The sequence below is a fragment of the Antechinus flavipes genome, chromosome 4 (assembly GCF_016432865.1).
Source record: "Antechinus flavipes isolate AdamAnt ecotype Samford, QLD, Australia chromosome 4, AdamAnt_v2, whole genome shotgun sequence".
Taxonomy (NCBI): Eukaryota; Metazoa; Chordata; class Mammalia; order Dasyuromorphia; family Dasyuridae; genus Antechinus; species Antechinus flavipes.
In genome coordinates, this window is record NC_067401.1 from 449,102,906 (window position 1) to 449,127,065 (window position 24,160).

At 33.4% G+C, this 24,160-nt stretch overlaps 1 protein-coding gene across 3 annotated transcripts in view; it reads left to right on the forward strand.

Moving 5' to 3' along the window:
• The window catches only part of PKN2 (protein kinase N2), a 181,389-nt gene that overhangs the window by 67,111 nt on the left and 90,118 nt on the right, over positions 1-24,160 (forward strand). For 2 of the 3 annotated variants that reach the window (XM_051999330.1, XM_051999332.1), the window contains exon 2: positions 11,199-11,499. In XM_051999330.1, the coding sequence (XP_051855290.1) occupies positions 11,199-11,499 (301 nt within the window). Of the gene's footprint in view, positions 1-9,260; positions 9,316-11,198; positions 11,500-24,160 lie in introns of all 3 variants that reach the window. The other variant, XM_051999331.1, reaches the window with a different exon arrangement.

Here is a 24,160-nt window from a genome sequence, read left to right on the forward strand (position 1 = left end):
CAGAGAAAGAGCTGATATTTTTTGAATACAAACCAAAGCATGCTGTTTTTCACTTTCTTTCATTTTTTTTCTATTTGTCTTATATAAAATGATTAATATGGAAATGTTCTACATAATTGCAAAAAATTATTTTTACATGCAATTGGGAAATAATTAACTTAATAAGCAAAAATATGTTAAAGGAAAAAACTTAGGTTTATTACTACAGAAATTTATATGGAACTCTAAGCAAGTTTAAAGAGTTCACAATCTAAACAGAAGCTTTTGCATATTTAGTAGAGGGAGCAAGGAAAGGAGTAGAGCCCTTCCCTTCTTCTTTTATGCATTAATGTTGTCTATGAAGCTTTTTATTTTAAAGTAATCAGTTGTCTATTTTAGCTTTGCTAATTGCCTCTATTGAGTATTTGGTTAAGAATACATCTATCTATAACTCTGAGAGGTATATGTTCCATTTACTTTCAGAATTTTTTATAAATACATGTTTAGAATAAATTATGGAAAATGGTATAAAGTGTTAATCCAAGCCTACCTTCATCCAGATGGCTTTCTTGTTTTCCCAGCAGTTTTTGTCAAATGGGAGTTTTTCCTAGGTAATTTTCAGCTTTTATCAAACATCGAGTTTTGTTATTTCTCAATCTCCTTTGTATAGTCTGTCTCTGTTTTTGAAACTAATACCAGATGGTTTTGATGTCTTCTGCTTTATGTGTGTGTATGTGCATGTGTGTGTGAGTGATTTGATGTCTGGAAGTAATACTTTCTTTTCATCCTTTTCATTATTTTCATTGACATTTTGAATCTTTTGTTTTTTTTTAAATAAATGTTATAATTGTTTTATCCTTTATTTTATCCCCTTGGTATTTTGATTGCTGTAAATTAAAAACATGAATTAATTTTGGTGGGAGTTATTTTTTATTATATTGGTATGTCCTAAGTCCATAAGCACTGTATATTCCTCCAACCAATTACATTTTTTATTCCTTTAAGGAACACTATATTTGAATCTATACAAGTATTTTGAGTAATTTGGGAGGTTGATCCCCAGATATTTTATATACTTTATAGTTAATTGGAATGGGATTTCTCTTCCTATGATTTTTTTTTGTTTTGTTTGCATTTTACTATTATTACATGTAAATACTATTGATTTCTGAAAATTTATCTTGTAATCTGCATCTTTGCCAAGGCTATCATCTTAATTCGTATCTTTGCTAATTCCTAACATTTTCCAAGTAACCCATATATCAGCAGAGATGATTTTATCTCTTCTTTACCTCTCTTTATTTCTTTTATCTTTTTGTATAGTGATAATGCTATTATTTTTTCTTTTATTTTAGTGATGATGCTATTCCCAGAAGTATATTAAATAATAGTGGAGAGAATGGACATCTCATGTTACTCTCATTTATTGGAAAAGTTCTAGTGTATTCCTTTTGCTTATCATGCTTGATTTGTTTTTCTTTAGATGTGTTTTCTGTTATAGTCACTCTTATTTGTAGTTTTAGCATAAGAGAGTTTATCAAGTGCTTTTTCTGTAGCTATCATAATGATCATGTAGTTTTGCATGTTTTGGTTTTTAAGATGATTATGTGGACTGATTTCCTAATGTTGGACCACTCTTGCATCCCTGAATTACATTTGATCATAATGAATGATTGTAATGGGCTGAAGCTCAAGTTGATTCATTGAGGACCCAAGCATGTGAGGCTAAATAGCAATTGGACAATACTCTATTAATATATACTTGGAGAAAGAATGGCCCCGCCCACTCTGTGCAAGTTTTGATGGGTTGTATAGGAAATGACGTAGAGGCAATTTCGTGGGTAGAGTGAGAGAAGCAGAGGCACTGCTGGGGAGAGTTGTCTTGTGACTGTTCTCACTTCATATAGCCATTTCCCCTTCACCTCCGCAAAGAATAAAGATCAAGGATTTTCCCTTAACCTGAATTCCTGACTCCGGCTGATTTTAAAATATGCGGTCATCACAAATGATTTCTTGAGTGAATTGTGACAATCTGTGTGATAGGATTTTGTTTAAAATTTGAATCAATGTTCATTATAGTTGTTGGTCTATAGTTTTCTTTATATGATTTACCTCCCCCAGAGCTAAGTAGTAAGACTATTATTTGTCTCCTAAAAGGATTCTGGTAGGGTGCTATCTTTCTCAATTTCTGAGAATAATTTATGAATTATAGGCTAATTGCTGTTTAAAAGTTTGCTAAGGTTCTCCTGGGAATCCATCAGGACCAAGAGTTTTTTTCTTTGGTAACTCCTTACAGCTAGATTTAGTTCCTTTTTTGAAATTGAGTTATTCGAACTCCTTGTCTTAAAGTGGTTTGGATATTTTATGTTTTTAAAGGTATTCCTCTTTTTTTTATTCTCTCAGTTTAGTTAGTATATTCTTATGCATAACATGTTCCAACCATTCTTTTTATTTCTTCCTGTTTTGCTGTATTTTTTTATCTTCTTTGCTGTGTTTTTTTTTTTTTTTTTTAAGTTTGGTTTTCTCTTCTCTTTTTATTCCCATTAAGGGTTTTTCAAAGAACTAGCTTTTAACTTTACTTAGCCCTTCTATGGGTTTTTAATCCCTCCTTCATCTGTTTCTCCTAATTTTTGACATTTCTTCTTTTGTGCTTATTTTAGGTTTGCTTATTTATTTTTCTAAGTTTTTCAAATGTTTATTCAGTTCATTAATTCTCTCTTTTTCTATTTTGTTAATGTATGTTTGTAAGGATATGATTTTCCCCCTGAGGACTGCTTTAGCTGCATCCCAGAAATTTTGGTATGTTGTTTCATCATTTTCATTTTCTTTTACATTCATTGTTTGTTTGATTTGTTCTTTGACCCACTCATTATTTAAGGGTTTTTTTTTTAGTAAGTTTCTATATGGCATATCTTTTCATGAACTTTTTAAAAAAAATTATCTGTAAAGGATATTAACTATTTTTTATATCTGTTTGCAGTATCCCTGTGCAATAGCATATGGTCATTTATTGTTTTGGAAAAAGTTTCATGTGTTGCAGAGAAATGTTTGTATTCTTTTGCTATCTCAGAGGATACCATGAGACTTTTGACTTTAGTTTCTCCAGAAATTTGTTCAGTTCATTGTGTTTTCATTTTGTTTGTCTTTCTATTAGATTTAGCCAAAACCAATAGTGATATTAAAGTCTTCTGTCTATTGTTTCCTGTTTTCCTGTTTGATTTTGAAATTTAGATGTTTCCTTTATGAATTTGGATGTTAAGGAATTTGGACCATATGAGTTTATTACTGATAAATTGGTTTGTTGTTTTTGGTTCATTCAACATAATGTAGTTTCCTTGTCTGTCCTCTTTTATTTTTTGAGTGTTTGTTTTTGCTTTGTCAGCATACTGGCACTCCTGCTTTTTTTTCTTTCTTTTTTTTTTTTACTTCTCTTGATGCATTATGCATTTTTCCATCCCTCTTCAGTTTTATTCTGCGTATGTCTTTGTTTTTGAAAATGTGTTTCTTGTAAGCCACAGATAGTAGGGTTTTGTTTTCTTATCCAGTTTATCACATTTTCATTTTATTGGGTTGTTTAATCAATTCACGTTTAGAATAACGAATAGATTTTATTTCCTCCATGTATCTCTAAAATTGAGAGTTATTTCCCCCAAATGAAGATTCTTCCCACCCCCATACATACATTATTATGTTTCTTCATTTATTTTAATCTTAACGTAGCCTTTTTCTACTGACTCTCTTCTCTTCACCTTTGTTATTCCTTTCCCTTTCATATTTCATTTATTAGTTCCTTTTTGTCTCCTCCTTTTTATCTGGTTATAGATTTCTTCCTTTTCCTTTTTTCTTTCACTTAACCAAATAGATTTTCCCTTCTTCATTCTTTCAGCAAATCTTGTTTATCATTTTTTTAAAATCCAATTTTATTGTATCTCTTTTCCCAAAAGAATTTCTCTCATTCTATTCCTTATCTATCCTCTCTATTCTAGACTCTCACTTTCTGAATCATGGCTCTTTTTTCTATATATTCTTCATGCAATCAAAGATTTCAGGATCTATTCTAAATGGCTTTTTTCTCTCTCAGAATGGTCTGCCACTGCCTTGTAGTGCTTGCCTCAGGGATTCTTTTCCATTTTGCGGTCACTCTCAAAACAATGCCAATTATTGCAGGTATCTAAAGAAGACCCTGCCCCTTGGCTGAGTCCCTTCACTACAGGGTCCTTGATCATTTCATCTACCACTAATCTATTCCCTCTCCATATATAACCTTTTATTTTCCACATTTGCCTCAAAATGTCCCTGTGTCCATGCTCCCCCACTTCTCCATATGCCAGTTGGCCCCAAGAGATTCCAACCAACTCCCTGTATATTCCCATGTCAGCTAAGTAGACTTCAGATACCTAAACTGCCATACCCCATCTAGTGTAAGGTCTTTATCTCTCTTCATCCATAAGAGCATTCATCAGGGGAACCCTTCCTCTCTTCAAAGTAAAGCTTTCCTTCCCCTTCTTTTTCATTCCCATCTCTTACCCATCCCCTTGTGAGCTCTTTTCTTTCTGAGACAAGAGGTCCACATCTCCTCATTGTTAGCTCTTGATTTGACTCGCGTGTATCCCACATTCCTCTTTTTCCCTACTTCCTCCCCTCCTTTTTTGTGTACCCTCCCGTATTATAGTCTCAAAAAAAAAAAAAAAAAAAAGCATTGATTCACTTGTAGACAGTGTGTTAATAGTTTTTGTCCATAATGCTTCATCTGCCCCTTCACTTTTCCCTCTCCCAGATCTCTCCTTTTATCTATCTCCTTGTGTATATTTAAAAAGAAAGACTCTTACTGATCACTCTTGTCACTCTACTGCTGTTTGTTTGTTACATTTATTAATTCTTTCAGCATTTCTGTTATTTAGAACGCTTGAGGAGCAAATATGTTTTCAGTTCTGTTGCTCTTTCTAAAAATGTTTCAAATTCATCTTTATTAGTGTCTTTTTTCTTCTCCCCTCTTACCCCCCAAATTAAGCTCAGATTTTTAGGGTAGATCACCCTGGGCTGTATCTTGAACTCTATTGCTCTTCCAAACACATATTATTCCTTTTTATGTTTTCTAGAGAGTACAGAATAGTCTTGCATAATTCAAAAGTTCTTTCCTTTATATTTGAAGTTCTTTAGCTTGCAGAGCTTATTATGTCCTGCGTGTCTGAATTGAATTGTCAAATTCCACAGGACAATGTGTATTCTGGAGTTTGCAGTGTTAGGGGTGTTATGTTATGTTATGTTATGTTATGTTATGTTATGTTATGTTATGTTATGTTATGTTATGTTATGTTATGTTATGTTATGTTATGTTATCCATCCATCCATCCTGGAAGTTATCTGTTAATTTTTTCTATTGGACTTGCATTTTCTACTTTTAGAAGTTTGTGGATGTTTTCTTCTGTCCCCCCACCCCTGTCATTATGGTGTTAAAGGTTTTTATTTTAGTTGTGTTCTTCTGGGAGACTTATAAGTGATCCTTAGGTTCCAGATGAGTATGTTTTATTTGCTTAATGAGCTTATTTTCTTGGAATGCTATTTTTTTTGCTTTTCTTTCAGATGGTCCTTCACCTCTCTGTCTTTATTTGCTACTCTCCCTCTCCCTCTCCTGTCCTGTGAGGCTTGCCATTGCAGATTATGTTTTCCTATTTTGCTCATCATTTTTGCTACGGAAGACAAATTATTCTCTCACAATTCTCATTTCTTTTTTTAAACCTCTTTGGAATAGTGTGTTCTATTTCCATCTTCTCCTAAAATTACAAAGGTCTTCTGCTTTAGTGTTGGAACATTTTCCTTTGGTTTGCAGTATTCCTTGAACTCACTTATTAAATCTGGAAGTCATATTTCCTTCTAGTGATGTCATTTTTCCTGTTAATCTGTTTATATTCAAGGTCTTTGAAGAAAATTCAGCACACATATCACTTTCCCCATTTTCCCTATTATTCTCTTTCTAATTCTTTCCCTTCTAATTATGATTTCCTTGTGGGCTATATCTCAAAGTGTTTCAGCCTCCTCTTATGATGGATAATTCACCAACGGAGGTCCTTCCCCAACTTCATTAACATGTAGACACCTCTGACCTCAGCTAGATGCTGTGCTTTTCCCAGGTTTGGTGGGTTGCTACATTCTCTTTTCCCTCTCTCATGCCATATGGCGTGTGGTCAACACACTGTCCCAAACTGAAAAGAGGATTTCCTCAGCCCTGAAAAGAGGGATGCAAAATGGAGTGTGTTATATTGTAAATCAATAGTGAGTTTTCTTTTGGGTTTTCTTTTTGGTCTCCATAGACTGGTGAAGACAGCTGAATTTGCATTACCTTTGGCAAATGATTTCTATTGTGGAGAATTTTGATAGTTCATGGGGATTAAAGAAAATGTCCAGTCCTCTAGTTCATGTGACCTATAGGTCGACAGTAATGATATTAAAAGCTCTTGATATGTTAAACTAATGGGATGAATCTAAGAAGATGAAATTTAATTGAAAATACAAACAAGACTTTGTATTTTGAGTTTAAACAATTAATTTTGTAATATGTGATGGTAAATGTGATGGTAAGCAGTTTGAAAAAAGTAGGGTGTGTGTGTGTGTGTGTGTGTGTGTACACATACAGAGAGTCATAGGTTAACAGAAGGAATCTGAGAGATGTTTTAGTGTAACCCCATTATTTTACAGATAAAGAATCTGGAATCAGGAGAGTGATGTAATTTACCTTAAATTGAACACTGAAAAGAGAGTGGTTGAGCTAGGATTAGAATCTGTGTGTTTTACCTCCAAATCCAATGCTTTTTCTTTGAATCATACTGCCTTGTAGGTCACAAAATTGAGCTGATTAGACATATTACAATATGTTATAATCTCAGTTGGTCTCATTGCAGCCACATGGTTCTTTTACTTCTCCCTAATTGATTTCCTATTTAATTTTCCACAAAAGCTAAACTAAAAATTTACTCTTTAAGTCTCTCATAACTTCCTTCCCTACCCTTTTCTCAATTGAGGGCCTTGCTTCTTGATATACTGGTGAAAATTAAAGCCACTAGCTAAGCTTCATCTTAAAACCCTTTGACATAGAAAATTCCCTCCTCTACTTCTTTCTTCCAATGTCAGGTGAAGAGATGGCTCTTTTCATTCAGGCCAGCTCTTCCCACTGTGCTTTTAATTTCATCTCTTTCTTTTTCAGTAATTTATCCATTCAGTTATGTAAAGATCAATTGGAAGAACTCTATTTTTATCATGGAGAAGAGAAAACTTAGGAGTGGGCATGATTTTTTTTTTTAATATTTGTAGTGCTCTTTTCTGGAAATTTTAATAGATTTATTCTTCTGAATCTCCTGAGAGCAAAAATAGAAGTAGTTGGTGAATTTTTAGAGAGACAGTTTAGATTTGAGGTAAGGAAAACCTTCATAAAATTGAGTTGACCAGAAGTCAATTGGGTTTCCTTGAGTGATCATTGATTGCTTCCCCTTCTCTGGAGTCTTTTTACCCAATAAGATATTAATAGATTTCTAGTTTTGAATACAGGCTGGATTGTATAGGCTCAGACAGCTCTATTTTCTCTGAACTCCTTTAATTCATGTCTCTAACACTTCCTAGATATGTTGAACAAGTAATTTATCATAGTATTTTGAACTTTTTTCCTCATCAGTAAAATAAGAATAATGCTACCTGCCTCATGGTGTTGTTGGATTATAAACTTGAAAGTATTACATAAATGAGAATCATTGTTAACAATAATAATCAAAATCACCTTTGAGTACACTTCCCTATAACTAATTAAAGTGATTAACTGATTAACAATAATTAAAAGTATACTCTGGAAGTGATTTTTGATTCTTGTGTCCAGGGAGGTGTGGGATGTAGATATGACAGAAATTGCAAGACACAAGGAAAAATTTTATAAGCAGAAAGGAGACAGTGTGGCATTATAAATAATAGAATGCTGAATTTGGGATCACAAAGACCTGAGTTCGAATTTTAGCTCTGTCATTTACTGAGAACAGCAGTTATAAAAATTTATGAGTTGTGAAGCAGCAGGCAATAGATTAGCTTGACTAGAATAGAAGGAATAAATTCAAGATTAAGAAGACTTGAGACTTGTGAGCTGCTAGGTGTAGGGTTACATATTTGATGAGGTCCTTGAATATTATGAGTCAGAAGGAACATAAGAGATCATCTAGGTGTAGCTAGGTAGCTTTATAGTGGATAGAGCACCATCTTTGGAGTCAAAAGGACCTGAGTTGGAATGTGGCCCCAGGTACTTGATGCCAAGTGTGTGACTCTGGGCAAGTCCCTTAACCCCAATTGCCTTTGCCAAAACAAAATTTTCTTTTTTTAAAGTAGGTATCATCAAGTCCAACCTTTATATTTTACAGGCCTTTAACTGAGTCTTGAAGAGATTAGCTAAATGACTTGTCCAACACCACACAGCTAATTGTTCTCAGGAACTCAAATGAGACCATCTTGATTCCAAATACATCCAAATACATTTCTTTAATGTGGGGGTGATTCACTCTGGTGGTGGGAATGCTGTTTGGGTGATATTTGCAGGGGATAGAGGTGAGTAAGGGGAATATGTTTAGCTACTCTCGTTTCAGACTGATGGGTGTAATTTTAAAAGGTAAAGAATTAAAGAATCATAGTCTGTTTTGTAGTTAACTAACTCTGTTTAAAGTTAACTACAGGCTACACTCTTCCCTGCTTAAGAGCTATTATAAATGAGTAGATTAAAATTTTAAACTTGTAACTAATTATATTACCAATATGAATTTTAGACACTACTCAAGTTTAGGAAGTCTATATAGTTTATTATTGTCCATAATAAAATATACTGAAATAGAGAAGTGTTTATTTAAAGGATTATTATTATTATTATTATTTTAATCTATAGTTTTTCTTAGGAGAAAAACATTATCCCCAATCATTTGACTCAGATATTTAAAATGGTGTCAATAACTGTCAGGTTTTTTTCATTAATCTTTAATTTTTGCATGTCAGTTTTGATCTTCCCAATTCCCAGTGAGCATCTTCCTTAAAGAAAAACCAGTAAGCTGAAGCATCCAACACAGCAGCCACATCTAATAATGTTTGTAACATTTCTGACCTACCATCTGTACCTATTTATTAACTAGAGGGAGATGGGTTTCATAATAATATTAGCTAGCATTTATAAGGTTTGCATGGCATTTTACATAGACATTATCTCTCTTGATTCTTACAACCTTCCTAGAAGGTAGATGCTATTATTTTCCTGCTTTTTACAGATGAAAAAACTGTGGCTGAGAAGGAAAGTTGACTTAACCAGGATCACATAGCTAAGTAAGTGTCTGAGGCATAATTTGAACATATCTCTATCTTGGCACCAGGTACAGCACTAGCTATCTGGTATGCTGTTTTCTGGGGCCAAGATTGATATATTATAGTCTCTCAAAGTTTGGTTTTGTTTTAGTATTATTTTCCTATGTGCTATTGTAGTTATTGTGGCAATTGTTGTTCTAACTTTACCTTGCATCAGATCATATGACTTTGCATTTCTCTGAATTTCTAATTGGTAATTTATTTTTACAATGCAACGATATTCATAAGCCAGTTTGATTTTAACCATTGCACATGATAAGCATCCACATTTTCTGTTTGCTTTTTGTTTTTTTTTTGCTACCACAATTCCACTATTTGAATGTATCTGGGGCCTTTTTGTCCTTATATTCATAAGTGTATAGCAAGTAGTATGCTATTGAATAGAAAATTCCCCTCTCCCCCTTTCAGCTTAATGACTTTTCTTGCATATTTGTAAAGAACTTTTCCAAAGTAGTTAGCTATCAATCCATCTTCCAACAGTACTTTCAGTATTTACTATTTCAGTTTTGTGTCATATTTGACATTAGGGAATGGGGGAAGAGTGAAGTAAAAACTCACTAGCGCCTCTCTAATAATCTTTAATGTGGTTGTTGAAAATTTGCCATTTTTCTTTTGAAAACTTGTTCGTTACCTCTAACCACTTATCTTTTAAAGAAAAACTACATGCTTAAATAAGTCAGTTTCTTATATATCTTGAATACTAGATTTTTATTAGGAACAATTTCTCCAAGTATTTTCCCCCATTCCACTATCCTTTAGTCTAGTAATATCAATTTTGTTTTTGCAAAAAATTTTAATATTTTATATCAAAATTCTGTGTTCTCTATTATTACCCCTGTCCCTTAGTTTGAGTAAAAATCCTCTTCAGTTATATGCTTCTTTTCTTTTTAATTATCTTTTTATGTATTTATTTGGAACTTAAAATTATGTGGTGTAGGTGTTAAGACACTGGCTTAGATTTCTTGTTGAATAGAGTTCTGCTTTCAATTTGTTTTTAGGTATATCAAACATTAGCCTATTGTTTTTGATTGTTTCTGGTTTTTGCTTATTCTGAATTATTATGTACTTTAAAAAATGTTAATGAATGAATCAAAAAGCATGTAGTATGGTTTTTTGGGCCAATAACTGTGCTAATATTGAGGATATGGCTATAAATAAAAGCAAGTTAACCCCTGTCCTCAGGGCTTATATTCAACTGATAAAGGGGAGTTAATAGTAGGGAGAAGGATGGGTAGCACTTAAAAAGTGTCATGGCTTAGAAATGACCTGGAACTGGTATTGAAACATGGTTCTAGGTCAGATCTATCAAAAGTTCCCTTTTCAGAAACCAGGACACTAGATACAAATTCTGAGTGCCAGGGGAAAGAGGATAAGGAGAATGGCTAGAGTCCTTGTTGTCCTCATTTGGAAATTTCTAGGAAGTGACCATTTAAACCATTGATAGATTTTATAGCTTTATTATTCATTAAAACCTTTCTGTAGATGTATTTACCTTAAGTATTTTGTACTTTAAATCCTTGGAAATCACACCTCAATTACAAATTAAGAATTTGTAATTGAAAGCCTAAAATCCCCTCCCTCTTCCACATAATACACTTAATTCACTTATCTAATGGTATTAAAAGAAAGTCACTGATTTAAAAAATTTTGTCAAGTGCAATTTTTTTCTTTGGTAAATAGTTATATGAATCTTGATTTTACTTTAGGTATAATATAGGCAAATAAATATAAATATCTTATGTTATATTTAATTTAGGACCAATCTGGGTGGAAGACCTGATATTATATATGCTGTGTATTATGCTGGATAATTAATTAATGCTAATGCTTTGTTTTTCCTATAGGGGGATGCTCGAAGCCTTCTCCTTCCTGAAAATGTGAGCACTGGCCAAAAATTAGACTTTTCAGACACAATGGTGCAACAGAAATTGGATGATATCAAGGATCGTATCAAAAGAGAAATAAGGAAAGAACTGAAAATAAAAGAAGGAGCTGAAAATCTCAGGAAGGTCACAACAGATAAAAAAAATTTGGCATATGTGGACAATATTTTGAAAAAATCAAATAAAAAATTAGAAGAATTACATCATAAACTGCAGGAATTAAATGCCCATATTGTTGTAACAGATCCAGAAGATCTTACAGGTATTGTACAAAAACTTGAAATATTTTCTAAACGTGTACCAGATGAATTTTACGTTAGAAAGTTAATAATTGTTAATTTTTAATTCATAGCTGTTTAATAATGAAATTGTGTTTAATAATGAAATAATGAAATTCTCTACTGTGGTAGAGAAATTTTGCTTTCAGATACTTAACAGACATTTAAGGTTATTGTGACTGTCTATTAGGTTGCTATAAATTATGCTGAAGATAAAAAAATTAAATAAGATACATGCTTGCTGTCAAATAGTTAAAACTATCTCTTTTTAAAAGTACAGTAAGCTAAGATGGGAGATATTTTCTTTCTGATATGTAACTGAGGTTAGAACTTTTAAGTAAATATCTTTTCCCTTAAAAGTGCCTCCTACATCATTTGCACATTTGGAGGGGCCTGGATTTTGTCAGAGGCAGTAAGCTAACAAGAAATCTTATTAGTCTCTGTAAAATAAAGTTTGAGTTTTTGAACCAATGTAATACTGCAAAGCTCAGCATTTTGTGTTTTTTTATTTCTTATTTAGCTATTTCAAAGTTACTAAAAAGGCTTTTAGGTTTCCTTTTAAAAGTTTTTTTCAGCATGTTTTTGTGTGTTTAAACTTTGAAAGTTATTTAGGATTGCACCTTTTAAGAATAATGGAACTTTATACCTCTCTAGGACTTATGAGATTGTCTCATCCATTTTCATTTTATAGCTAAGGATTCTGAGATTCATAGAGGTTATGAATTGCCTGACATCACACTGCTCATCAGTGGCAGACCTGGGACCAGAAACAGTCTTTGTTTCCTACCCCAGTGTTATCAGTACATTTTCAGTAGAAATTTATATGTAAAAATGCTATTTTTAACAATTACAAACATAGAAAGTCGTCTAAATAGCCGACCTTTTTTTTCTTTTCTTTTTTTTTCTTTTTAAATAAGGGGGGAATTGGGATGTAGCAGTTACATTACTCAGGAAAGACATAATAGTTACAGTAGATGGATCTGGAGCTCTAGATTTGGAGCCAGGGTGACCTGGGTTCAAGTCCCATTTTAGATAGGTCTTTAAACTTCTCAATATCTCAAATCATGCTGGAACTTTTGGGGAATGGTTGCCAAAACTGAATAGATTGAATTCCCCTATGATTTGAAAGTCTGGGAGAAAGATGGTAGATGACAAAATAGCTACTTGGGGAAAAGAGAATGTTTATGGCATAGAATGAAAGATCTCATAAACTATGATAACACAAAGTATGAAGCTCTGAAGGTACTGGCTTCTCTTTAGAGAGTTATTGTGTTGATAGAAAACCATAAAATTTTAGGACCTTAGAAAGTTAAGACCCAATACTCCCTTTTAGAGAAGAAAACTCTCAAGCACACTCTAGGGAAATGAATTTGCCCTTATTACATGGTAAAACTGGAACCCGAATCCTTGTATACTTAGAACATTTGAGTAATCCCACATGGAAGCTGCAAAGATAATTGACTGACCATACTTCCTGTTTCTATCTTTCTTAACCACAGATGATATCTGATATTTTTAAAAGAAATACTTTCGGAAATACTAATATTGTGAACCTCGTTCCTAAAGTATATCACCTCAGAAAATGAGACTGAGAATGCAGTTATCATGTTTTGTCAGTGTTTTTCTCATACTAGATATCATTATTAGTTCAGATTGAATTCATTTCTTGTTCCCTCTACTTTCCCAAACCTCACAACAATCTGAATCAATGTCATACCCTTTAGATTAGTCCCTGACAATAAGATCAAAGATAACTCTGTGTTGTAGGAAGTTAATGACCCAGTATAATCTCTCAATCTCTCTCTCTCTCAATCTCTCTCTCTCTCTCTCTCTCTCTCTCTCTCTCTCTCTCTCTCTCTCACTCTCTCTCTCACACACACACACACACACACACATCAGTTCACGTAAGTCTCTCCAGGACTTTCTGAAATCCTGAAATCATTCTACTGATCATTTCTTAAAGAACAATAATATTCCATAACATTCATATATCACAATTTATTCAGCCATTCTCCAATTAATAGGCATCCACTCAGTTTCCAATTTCTGGCCACTACAAAGAGGGCTGCCACAAACATTTTTACATATGCAACTCCTTTTTCCTTCTTTAAGATTTCTTTGGGATATAAGCCCAGTAGAAACACTGCTGGATCAAAAGGTATGCACAGTTTGATCACTTTTTGAGCATAGTTCCAAATTGCTCTCCAGAATGGCTGTATGTATTCACAATTCCACCAATAATGTGTCAGTGTCCCAGTTTTCCCACATTCCCTCCAACATTCAGCATTATCTTTTCCTGTCATCTCAGCCAATCTGAGAGGGGTGTAGTGGTATCTCGGTTGTCTTAATTTGCATTACCCTGATTAATAATAACTTGGAGCATCTTTTCATATGGCTAAAAATAGTTTCAATTTCATCCTCTGAAAATTGTTCATATCCTTTGACCATTTATCAATTGGAAAGTGGCCTGATTTCTTATAAATTAGAGTCAATTCTCTATATATTTTGGAAATGAGGCCTTTATCAGAACCTTTGACTGTAAAAATGTTTTCCCTGTTTATTGCTTAGCAGGGTTTCTTAATACTGGCATCTCAAACTTTTTATTTTGATAACTATTTCACTATAATTCATTTCCTTTGTAAATTCCTTTAAAAAGTAATTTTAAGAAAAGGTCAGTAGATCAAAGATGGTAACTAGTTCAAGCATAAAAAAGATTAAGAAAACTTGTGCTGGTATTATGCTGGTTCAAACATAAAGAGAAGAAAATGGAATTAGAAAGGCTAATTACAATACCAATTTAATAATTCAGATATATTATAAATAGATATCACAGAATTGAATACAAGATCATACTGCAAAGGTAAAATCAGTATGACTTTGTATTGATAGGATGTCAGGAATAAAGGGGAAGTAAATTTGTTCTTTAAAATTTAGAATTGCCATGCTTAGAAATGATGGAGCCATTGACAGGAAGGAAAATCAATAAAATTATTTTTTGTGGGTAGAGAAAAATATTTTGATTTAGACATTTTGAATTTGAAGTATAGGTGGCATATTCAGGAGGAAATATATATTAAGAAGTTGGAAATAGACATTGGAAGTCACATAAAAGGCTAGACAGTTAATTTTCTGCATTGAGGTGATGCTTGAATAATAGAAGAATCTGAGCTCTTCAGTGAAAAGTAAATGTAGAGGGGGAAAAAAAAAAAGAGGAGGATGAGAGGAATATTTCCTGTCACCAGCTTCATACAAAACAAATATATTTTATAGGGACTATGGAAGATTAAAAAAAAATAGCCTGAAAAAAGTTGAAGAATTAGTTTAAAAATTGTTGAAAATTAAAGTCAAATCTATTGAGTATTTTATTAATACCTGGAAATGATGACTTCCAAGTTTCATTCCCCTTCCTCACCTTATCCCTTAACTAATGCAGTCATTTATGCTATAATGATTATTTGAAAAATATGAATTTCTTCCAACATGATTGTTATGTTAGAAAACATTTTGAGCATTATTCCAATTTTGGTTTGCATGTGTGTAGTTTCCACAATGAGAATGCAGAAAAATATGCCACTTAACTAATTGACAGTTTGCTGCCTACCATAAACAAACTTTCGCCTTTTTAAAAATAAATTGTCACATTTATCGCGTATCTTCTAGTATGCCAGGCAAAGGAAGGTTAGTCCAAATTTATTCTCACCACTGTTTATCTCCATGGACTTTCAAGGGCCATTTGCCAACCCAGGGCATAGGCCAAGTTTCAGGGGAAAGCTACTACTTGTATCATTTTTTTAAAACCACTTTACATGTATAAAATTGTACTGTTTTTGTTAGGCTCCTTTCTTTTTTATGTCACTGATGAAGTTTTGAAGCATTGTGCTCCAGTCCCACTTTTCCCATAAGCTTTGTGACTTTAATTGTATTATGTTTGAATAGTAAGGTGCCTTTTAAGAATGAACATGTCAAATTACATTGCTTTTTAAAACTTTTTTAAAATTTATTTTTATTTATTTTTTATTATAGCTTTTTATTTACAAGATATATGCATAGGTAATTTTTCAGCATTGACCGTTGCAGATACTTTTGTTCCAACTTTTTCCCTCCTAATCCCACCCCTTCCCCCAGATGGCAGGTTGACCAATGCATGTTAAATATGTTAAAGTGTAAGTTAAATACAATATATGTATACATATCCAAACAGTTATTTTGCTGTACAAAAAGAGTCAGACTTTGAAATAGTGTACAATTAGCCTGTGAAGGAAATAAAAAATGCACGTGGACAAAAATAGAGGGATTGGGAATTCTATGTAGTGGTTCATAGTCATTTCTCAGAGTTCTTTTACTGGGTGTAGCTAGTTCAGTTCATTACTGCTGTATTGGAACTGATTTGGTTCATTTCATTGTTGAAGAGGGTCACGTCCATCAGAACTGATCATCATATAGTATTGTTGTTGAAGTATATAATAATCTTCTGGTCCTGCTCATTTCACTCAGCATCAGTTCATGTAAGTCTCTTCAGGCCTTTCTGACGAATTACATTGCTTTTTAATACCAGCTGGCTGATGTCTCTGGGACTGACTAGGCCTTAGCACCTAGAAGCTTATAATAACATCCCAGAGTGAATACTTAGCTAAATATTCCTGCTGTAAATAACATTCCATTTCCCAGTTCTGCACCTTTGTACAAGTGACTCTTTTTCTGAAATTTACTACTTTTTCATTTTTTATCTTATAAAATACTTAACTTCCAAGTACAGGTTAGGTGTGCTACCTTATTCAGTTAGTCCATAAGCATTTATTATACTAACTCTTACCAGGCACTATGCTGAGCACTGGGAATATATATTTTTTTTAATTTTTAAAGCAAAAATATAGTTCCTATCTTCAAGGAGTTTACATTTTAATAATATGTTCATACAAGCTACACAAAGAATTACTGAAAGGTCATCTCTAAGAAGAGGAATTAAGGAGCAGGGCTCAGGAAAGGACCTATACAGAAGGTAGTATTTGAGCTGAATATTGAATTAGGCAAAGGGAGTGCTGGAATACACAGGAGCTATTGGAATACACAGGAGCCACCTGACAGTGGCTGCTGGAGATCCAATCCAGACCTGTAGAATGGATGATACAAGGAGATTGAGAGGCAGTTGCTGTTCTTTGACTTCACTGACTGAGAGGCCATTTCATTTTCTGATCTCCCTCCTCTTCCCTCTGCCTCCAATTTATCTCATTTCCAGTCTGCAACACCTGTGTCAGCAAAGGCTGCCCTGCAACTCCTTTAGATGCTATGATCCACAGCTGTGGAGGTTCACGGAGAATTGACCTGTCCCTTAACAGGGGAGGAAGGAAAAGATTCCAGGTATCAGAGAGCCATTTGAAAGGCATAGAATAGGAAGATGTGTAAGGACAAGAATAATGTCACTAGTTCAGAGAGTGTTTGGAGGGGGAAGTAAAAATTAAGAAGACTCAAAAAGGTAGGAAGAGGGCAGTTTCAAAGGAAATATAATTTTGTGATATCCTTAGAACAGAATATATTTTTCTCTTAGAAATAGTTATAAATGGGAACTGTTTAATGATAGCATTTTAAAAGTTATTTGGTTTTAGACTTATTTAGAAACAAAGACCTATAACATTTATTCTATCTTCTATCCTTCTATAGAAATAGAATTATAGAAAAGTGAGTTTTTAGTAATAACCCTAGTAGCTTCCCAATGAAGACTTCCATTGAATAGACATGGCCCTCTTCAACAATGAGATGAACCAAATCAGTTCCAATAGAGCAATAATGAATTGAACCCGCTACACCCAGCGAAAGAACTCTGGGAAATGAGTATGAACCACTACATAGAATTTCCAATCCCTCTATTTTTGTCCGCCTGCATTTTTGATTTGTATACAATTTCAAAGTTAGATTCTTTTTGTATGGCAAAATAACTATATGGACATGTATGTATATATTGTATTTAACATAACTTTAACATATTTAGCATGTATTGGTCAACATGCTAATGTTGACCCCCCTCTGGGGGAGGGGGTTTGGGGAAGCAGGGGAAAAATTGGAACAAAAGGTTTCGCAATTGTCGATGTTGAAAAATTACCCATGCATATATCTTGTAAATAAAAAGCTATTTAAAAAAAAAAAAGACTTCCAATGATAGGAACTTTACATTTTTCTCCCCCAGTGTAATCCTCTAAATTATCAGGATAGCAAAGGTCCATTAAATAATTCTTTTGTTGAACTGAAATCTGCTTCACTAAGTCTTCTGCACTTTTGTCTATATTTTGCCTGTTATTGCAACATAAATTGAATTAACAGCCCTTTAAGTATTAATACTGAAGTCTAGTTAATAGTGTTGCTTAATATATGTGTTTTCAAAGATTATACCTTATGAGTTTTGCAGACTGGCTTTGGAACCTTGGTTAGCGTTACAACATTTTGGGAAAGTGCATTCAGAATCCAAAATGACTTAAGGATTTACTTTTGGAAAACTACTCACTTTCAGAAGTTGAAGATTGCCTCTATACATTCCTGATCTTCAAAGCTTCCTGGTTTGGAATTCCTCTTGTGCAACATTGACTAATAAACACCTGTAGGTCTCATTACTCTTTGTTGCTAATGTCTAAAATTCTGCCAATCATGCAAAACATGTTGGAAAAGGTACAGCCAACAATCCATATCCAGTTTTCTGCTTCAGTACCTTACCGTACAATAGTCTCTTCTCAGTTACACTTTGTAGGAATTCATTGGCTACAGGCCACCTATCTTTTAAAAGATAGAGAACAATACAGTATGAAAATACAAGAAAATGTATACTTGAAAGTGCAGTAAGTGAAACTTTTAGTTGAGAGAAATTTTTTTTTTAGGTTTGGGGTAATTAGGAATAAAACTTTTCAAGATTATACCATATTTTCTTTTATTGTACTTAAATTCCTTTACAAACTCTTGATATATTTCTAACTGTGGCAGTGTTCTCCATCAGCCTCATTGAAAGATTAGACCATAGTCTTGCTTGGAACCATTGAGGATGTTCACATGCCTTTAACTTTATTTTCCATGACTCAGAATTTAAAATAGAAATGTCCATTGCTGTTGAAATAACAGATAAAATACTAGAAATAGAATATACATAATAGAATGTAGTTTTATGAAAATGGTACTGGATTGGGTATTAGAGGAGTTGGGTTCAAATCTTGGTCTTGACCTAGTTGCTTCACTGCCCTGGCTTTTTGTTTTCTTATCTTTAAAATATTTGGGGTTTGGACTAAATTACCTGATGTTTTTTCTGCCTTTAAACTGTGATCCTTTATAAATAGATGCTTCATGTGTTTTCATTGAAAACTATAATCTTCTTTTCCTAGGGAAAAAGAGAACTCTGCTTAGTGTTTCTATATTTCATGCTGTTTTATGTAAAAAAGTGTCTTCTTGCTATGTGGTTGGGAAGAAAGTACTTGTGTCCTCTTTGAAGGCTTGATGAACTGTTGCTAGGAACAGAGGAGTAAAGAAAGCATGTTATGGACCTTGTATTTCTTATTAGGAATAGTAGGGAATGAGATAAAGAAAAATAAATAATTTAAAATAAAATCAAAATAAACTTATCAAAATCCTCTATTTTATTAAATATTCATTTTTTTGCCTTGATATATTTCCATAGAAATTAGGCCTGTAGTAATTGGAATGGTCTCAGTGTCTCCTGCCACAAATATCCTATCCACTAGACAAAATTGAGTTAATCAAAGGGTACTTGCTGGTAATTGAATAACAAGGAGTGAAACCACAACACACAGTCAGATCTGAATTCGCCTACATTTTACTAAGCCTGTTGAAAAGATGAATACATAGTCTTTAATACCTAAAGATGCTCTTCCATATATTTTTGCCACAGTTTCAAAAGAAACCAATTATTTTCTATGCTGATTTCTTTTGGGGGGTGGGGTAGGGAGGGAGAAGACTTGTGGCTTTATTAATATAGGCGCTCCTGGCAAATTACTCCCACAATCAATGCAGATCCATAAGTGTTCAGCAATCTATAATTCTAAGTGTTTCTTGGAAATATTGAGAAGTGAAGTGACTTATTCAGGGTCACATGGCCAGCTACGAGAACCCAGCTATTCTTAACTGATACTATTTCTCTTCATCATTCTATACTGCTTCTTAATTTCGTGGCTTCATTGGACATGAATACATTTCTAAACATTACTTGTATAACTACTTTAGTATTTAAGCTATGTATCCCCACCAAAAAAAGAAACATATTTTTGATCCTAGCATATGATAGAAATTATACTTAGGAAGTCCTAACATTCATTTTGATTATATTTCTTTTTCTTTTTTTTAAAGTGGTTGGGGGTGGAGCTAAGATGGCAAAGTAAAGCAGGGGCTCATCTGAGTCCTCTGAAATTTCCTTCCAAGCAACTTTACAACAATACTTTAAAATGAATTCTGGCAGAACAAAAGATCAGGGTGAAACAATTTTCCAGCCCAAGACAACTTAGCAATCAAGCTCTCTCTCACTCAGGTGAGAGTGGAGCCCTATGCAGGCCATGGGAAATGATTGAAACACTGAAAGAATCTTCCATAGCTTTAGCCCAGAAAAGTTGGGGGGAGGGAGAAAAAAAAGGTACAAGGGTAAGAGTCAGACAGTTGGTTGGAAGGAAATTACAAGAGACTCTTTGCTTTGGTGTGAGACCCTTATATTGCCCATAATCAGTTCCAAGTCTAAATCCCAGGATACATAAGAACATAAACTCATTAAGTCTCATGGCCACAAAAGTATAGGAACCCTGGTTGTAGTTCCAGGGCAGAGAGAAGAGTATTTGTGGTCACTCACAGACCAGAATACAGGCCAGAATAGCTGTGACCCACCCCTCCCTTTAGATCAACCATCTTTGAAGAATTAAAACTTAAAGAGACCCCCAGAACTAACTAGCTTTAAAAACAGTAGCATGAAAAACGTTAAATTTGGGGCACCTCTAATCACCCCCAGAGCAGAACCCATCTTTAACATACATTTCAAAATGAAGACATAGGCTTTTGTTGCCCCAAATGAAGTAAAATTGTTAAGTAGAGAGGGCAGCTAGGTGGCGCAGTGGATAGAGCCTGGAAGTCAGGAGTTCCTGAGTTCAAATCTGGCCTCAGATACTTAACACTTCACACTTCCTATCTGTGTGACCCTGGGCAAGTCACTTAATCCCAATCATCTCAGCAAACAAACAAACAAACAAACAAACAAACAAACAAATAAATAAATAAGTTAAGTAGAATTGTAGTAAGCCTACATGCTTACATTGAAAACAAAAATTAACTTCTTTAGAAAATACTTCTAAAATAATTTCAGTAGATTAAGAATTCGTTTATTAAAAATATAAAAATATTTTCTGAATAGTTTGCAAGAGTAATAACTAATTTTCAGCAGAAACCTTTACATAAGATAGATGAAATTGAAAAACGAATATCCTTATTTATTAAGCTCAGCCAACAGCACACTTTTTCATTTTGGATCTATATATCTTCATGAGGTATCTTTTTTAAAAGAAGTATCAGAATAAACTATACTTAGATCTAGACCTCTGGATGTTGTTTACTCATTTCCATCATGTTCAACTTTTTTGTCACCTCATTTGGGATTTTCTTGGCAAAACTATTGGAATGGTTTATTTTTTTCCTTTTCCATTTCATTTTTGAGATGAAAAAACTGAAACAGAGTGAAATGATTGCCCAGGGTCAGTGTCTGAAGTTAAATTTGAATTTAAACCTTCCTGAATCCTGGCCTGGTGCTCTATCATTGTGCCACCTAGCTACATATGAGATCTTTGAATGGCTGTATTGTAAAATTTCAAACTAAAATTTTAAAAAATAATGAAACCTATTTGTCACATTGTCTTTTAAAAATTCTAGTATTTTAATGAGCAAATCTTGCTATTACTATATATATATTTTTTTTAATTCATAATTTTTAAAAATCTTATTTCTACTTGTATCCTCTTTCCTTCTGTAGGGGGTTCCTGGAATAGTTGTATATAAATTAAATTTGGAGATATAATCCTACTTTAAATGCATTATGGAAACATTTTTACTTGTTTTATATTAACAATCATTTACAAATATATAACTGACACATTTTTTTTCCAGTATAATTTATCTCTTTGCAGTGGTATTGTTCTGAATTAGAATTCAAGTATTGAACTACCCTGCTGAAAAGGAATGGTGAAAATAAATTATATTATCCTGATAGTAAAAAAAAAAAAATGAATTTAATTGCTGTGCCTTAATGGAATGGAATATCTATTGATATTACTGTTAATGGAACTGCTTGGCCAGTATTTATTAAAAGTATTATAAATGCACAGGAATTAAATTGGGTATCATTTGTATTTTTAAATCACTGCATTGCTAACACATTTTATATGATTAAATTTAAAATTAAATGTTTAAAAAATGTAAATAATTCTTTCCTTTACATATTCAGGCTTCCATTATAACACAGATAAAAATTTTTTTAAAAATCAGTCAAACCAGCACAACTGTCATGCTTCCACCTTCACAAATTCCCCCTGCTTTGGTCATGACAAGAGAGGTCTGCTTTCCCAAGTCTCTGGGACCAAGTGTACCTGTATGGTACAAACTTTGTGTTATTGTTCTTGATAGATAATTTTTTTTTCTATACCTTGTGCTTGAACAAGTCACTTTTCCAAGTTCAAAAGCATATGAAGGGGGGAGAATTCTGGGAAGATGGGATTGTAGATTGTTAAGTTACAAGCTCTCCAGGTTTCCCCTACAAATAAAACAAATTTGCCATGAAGATCTGAAGAAAGTCCCCATATGAAGTGTAAATACCTCCAGGTTGGCTCCTCAGACATTTCCAGTGTCTTGAGTCCTGGGGTTAACTGGTTTTGGCTGAAGCCTCCTGCAAAAACCACAGAAACTCTTACTCCTCTCTTCCCCTCTCCTCAACTGCTTGAAGAGTTGGGGGTCTGAGGTGCTTGTACTAATACCTCTTATTTAAAAAAAAAGATGAACTGGTAAAGAAGAAAGACTCACCATAGAAACTTACTATGAGAATAGGGAAGGCTGAGGTTCATCTTCAGAGAGGAAGACACTAAATTTAAAAAAAGCTTCCACCCCAAAGAGTAACATGAAATGGTTCTCTGCCCAGAGAGAATTTATAGGAGAACTCAAAAAAGAATTTAAAAATCAAATGAGACATTGAGAAAAACTAAATAATAATAATAATAATAATAATAAACCTACCAGAAAAACAAGATTATGAAAAAAAAAAAAAGTTAACTTGCTAGAAAAGGAGATACAATCTCAAAGATGAAACTAATTCTTTGAAAATTAGAATTGGATAAGATGAAACCAGTGAAGCTATGAGAGACCAAGAAATAAAACAATATAAAGAATGAAAAAGTAGAACAGAATGTGAAAGATCTTATAAAAAAAAATGACAGATCTAGAGAACAGATCAAGAAGACAAAAGAAAAGAGTAATTGGACTACCTGAAAGTTGTGATTAAAAAAGAATCTTGACAAAATAATACAAGAAATAATCCAAGAAAATTGTCCTGGGGTGATAGAACATTGAGGGGAAAATAGAAATAGAAGAAATCCATCGATCATCACCTCAGAGAGATTCTTTGTGTATGAAAACACACAATATTATTGTCAAATTTCAAAAATTTCCAGATCAAAGAGAAAATTTTGAAAGAAACAAAATAAAAACTAATTCAAATATGCTAGAGCTAAGCTACCATTATAATTGTATAGGATTTATCAGCAGCCACAATTAAAAACTGCAGCTTCTGGAAGCATATCTACCAACAATCAGAACAACTAGGCCTATGGCCAAAAATATCATCTCCAGCAAAATTATTTGTAATACTGAATTAGAAAAAATGGACATTCAGTCATCTTTGAGATTTTCAGAATGTTCTATCAACCAAACTTGAACTTAATAGAAAATTGAACTTACAGTAGCCAATTTCAAAGATCATTTTCAAAGAACTCAACATGGACAAAATTACAGTTTTTTTTTTTCCCCCACCTGAGGCAATTTATACCTAAGTGACTTGCCGGGTCACATAGCTAGGAAGTCTTAAATGTCCAGATTTGAACTCAGTTCCTCCTAATTTCAGGGTTATAGGTTTTTTTTTTTTTTTTTTAATATGGGAAGTATATGTTTAAGATTGACATCAACAATAGGGTAGCTTAAAAGGAAGATTGGGGAAGTTAAGGTAAAAATAATAATTATGTTATATAAATGAGGTGCAAAGGAAAAATACAGGCATTAGAGAGGTTTGAGAAAGGCTTATAATTCTGAAAACCTACTCACATCGGGAATAGGTTAAATAGATCACACTGCATCTACATCATGAAGGGTATAGCACCCTCCAAAATCTAGAAAAGAGACGAGGAGAGGGATGGGCAGATCAGGAAGCAAAGATTGTGGGGGAAAAATCAAAGGAAGGATCTGTGGATAAGGAGGGGGTAGAGGTTAAGTAATAGCAAGTTAAGGGGCAGAATTAAAGCAAAGAATTAGCAGGGATAAGAAAGATATGTATGTATGTGTGTTTTTTTGGGGAAGGGCAGTATATGTATGTGTATTTCTTACTGTCTTACCTTGATGTATTGATGAACGTTTTTAGGTTTT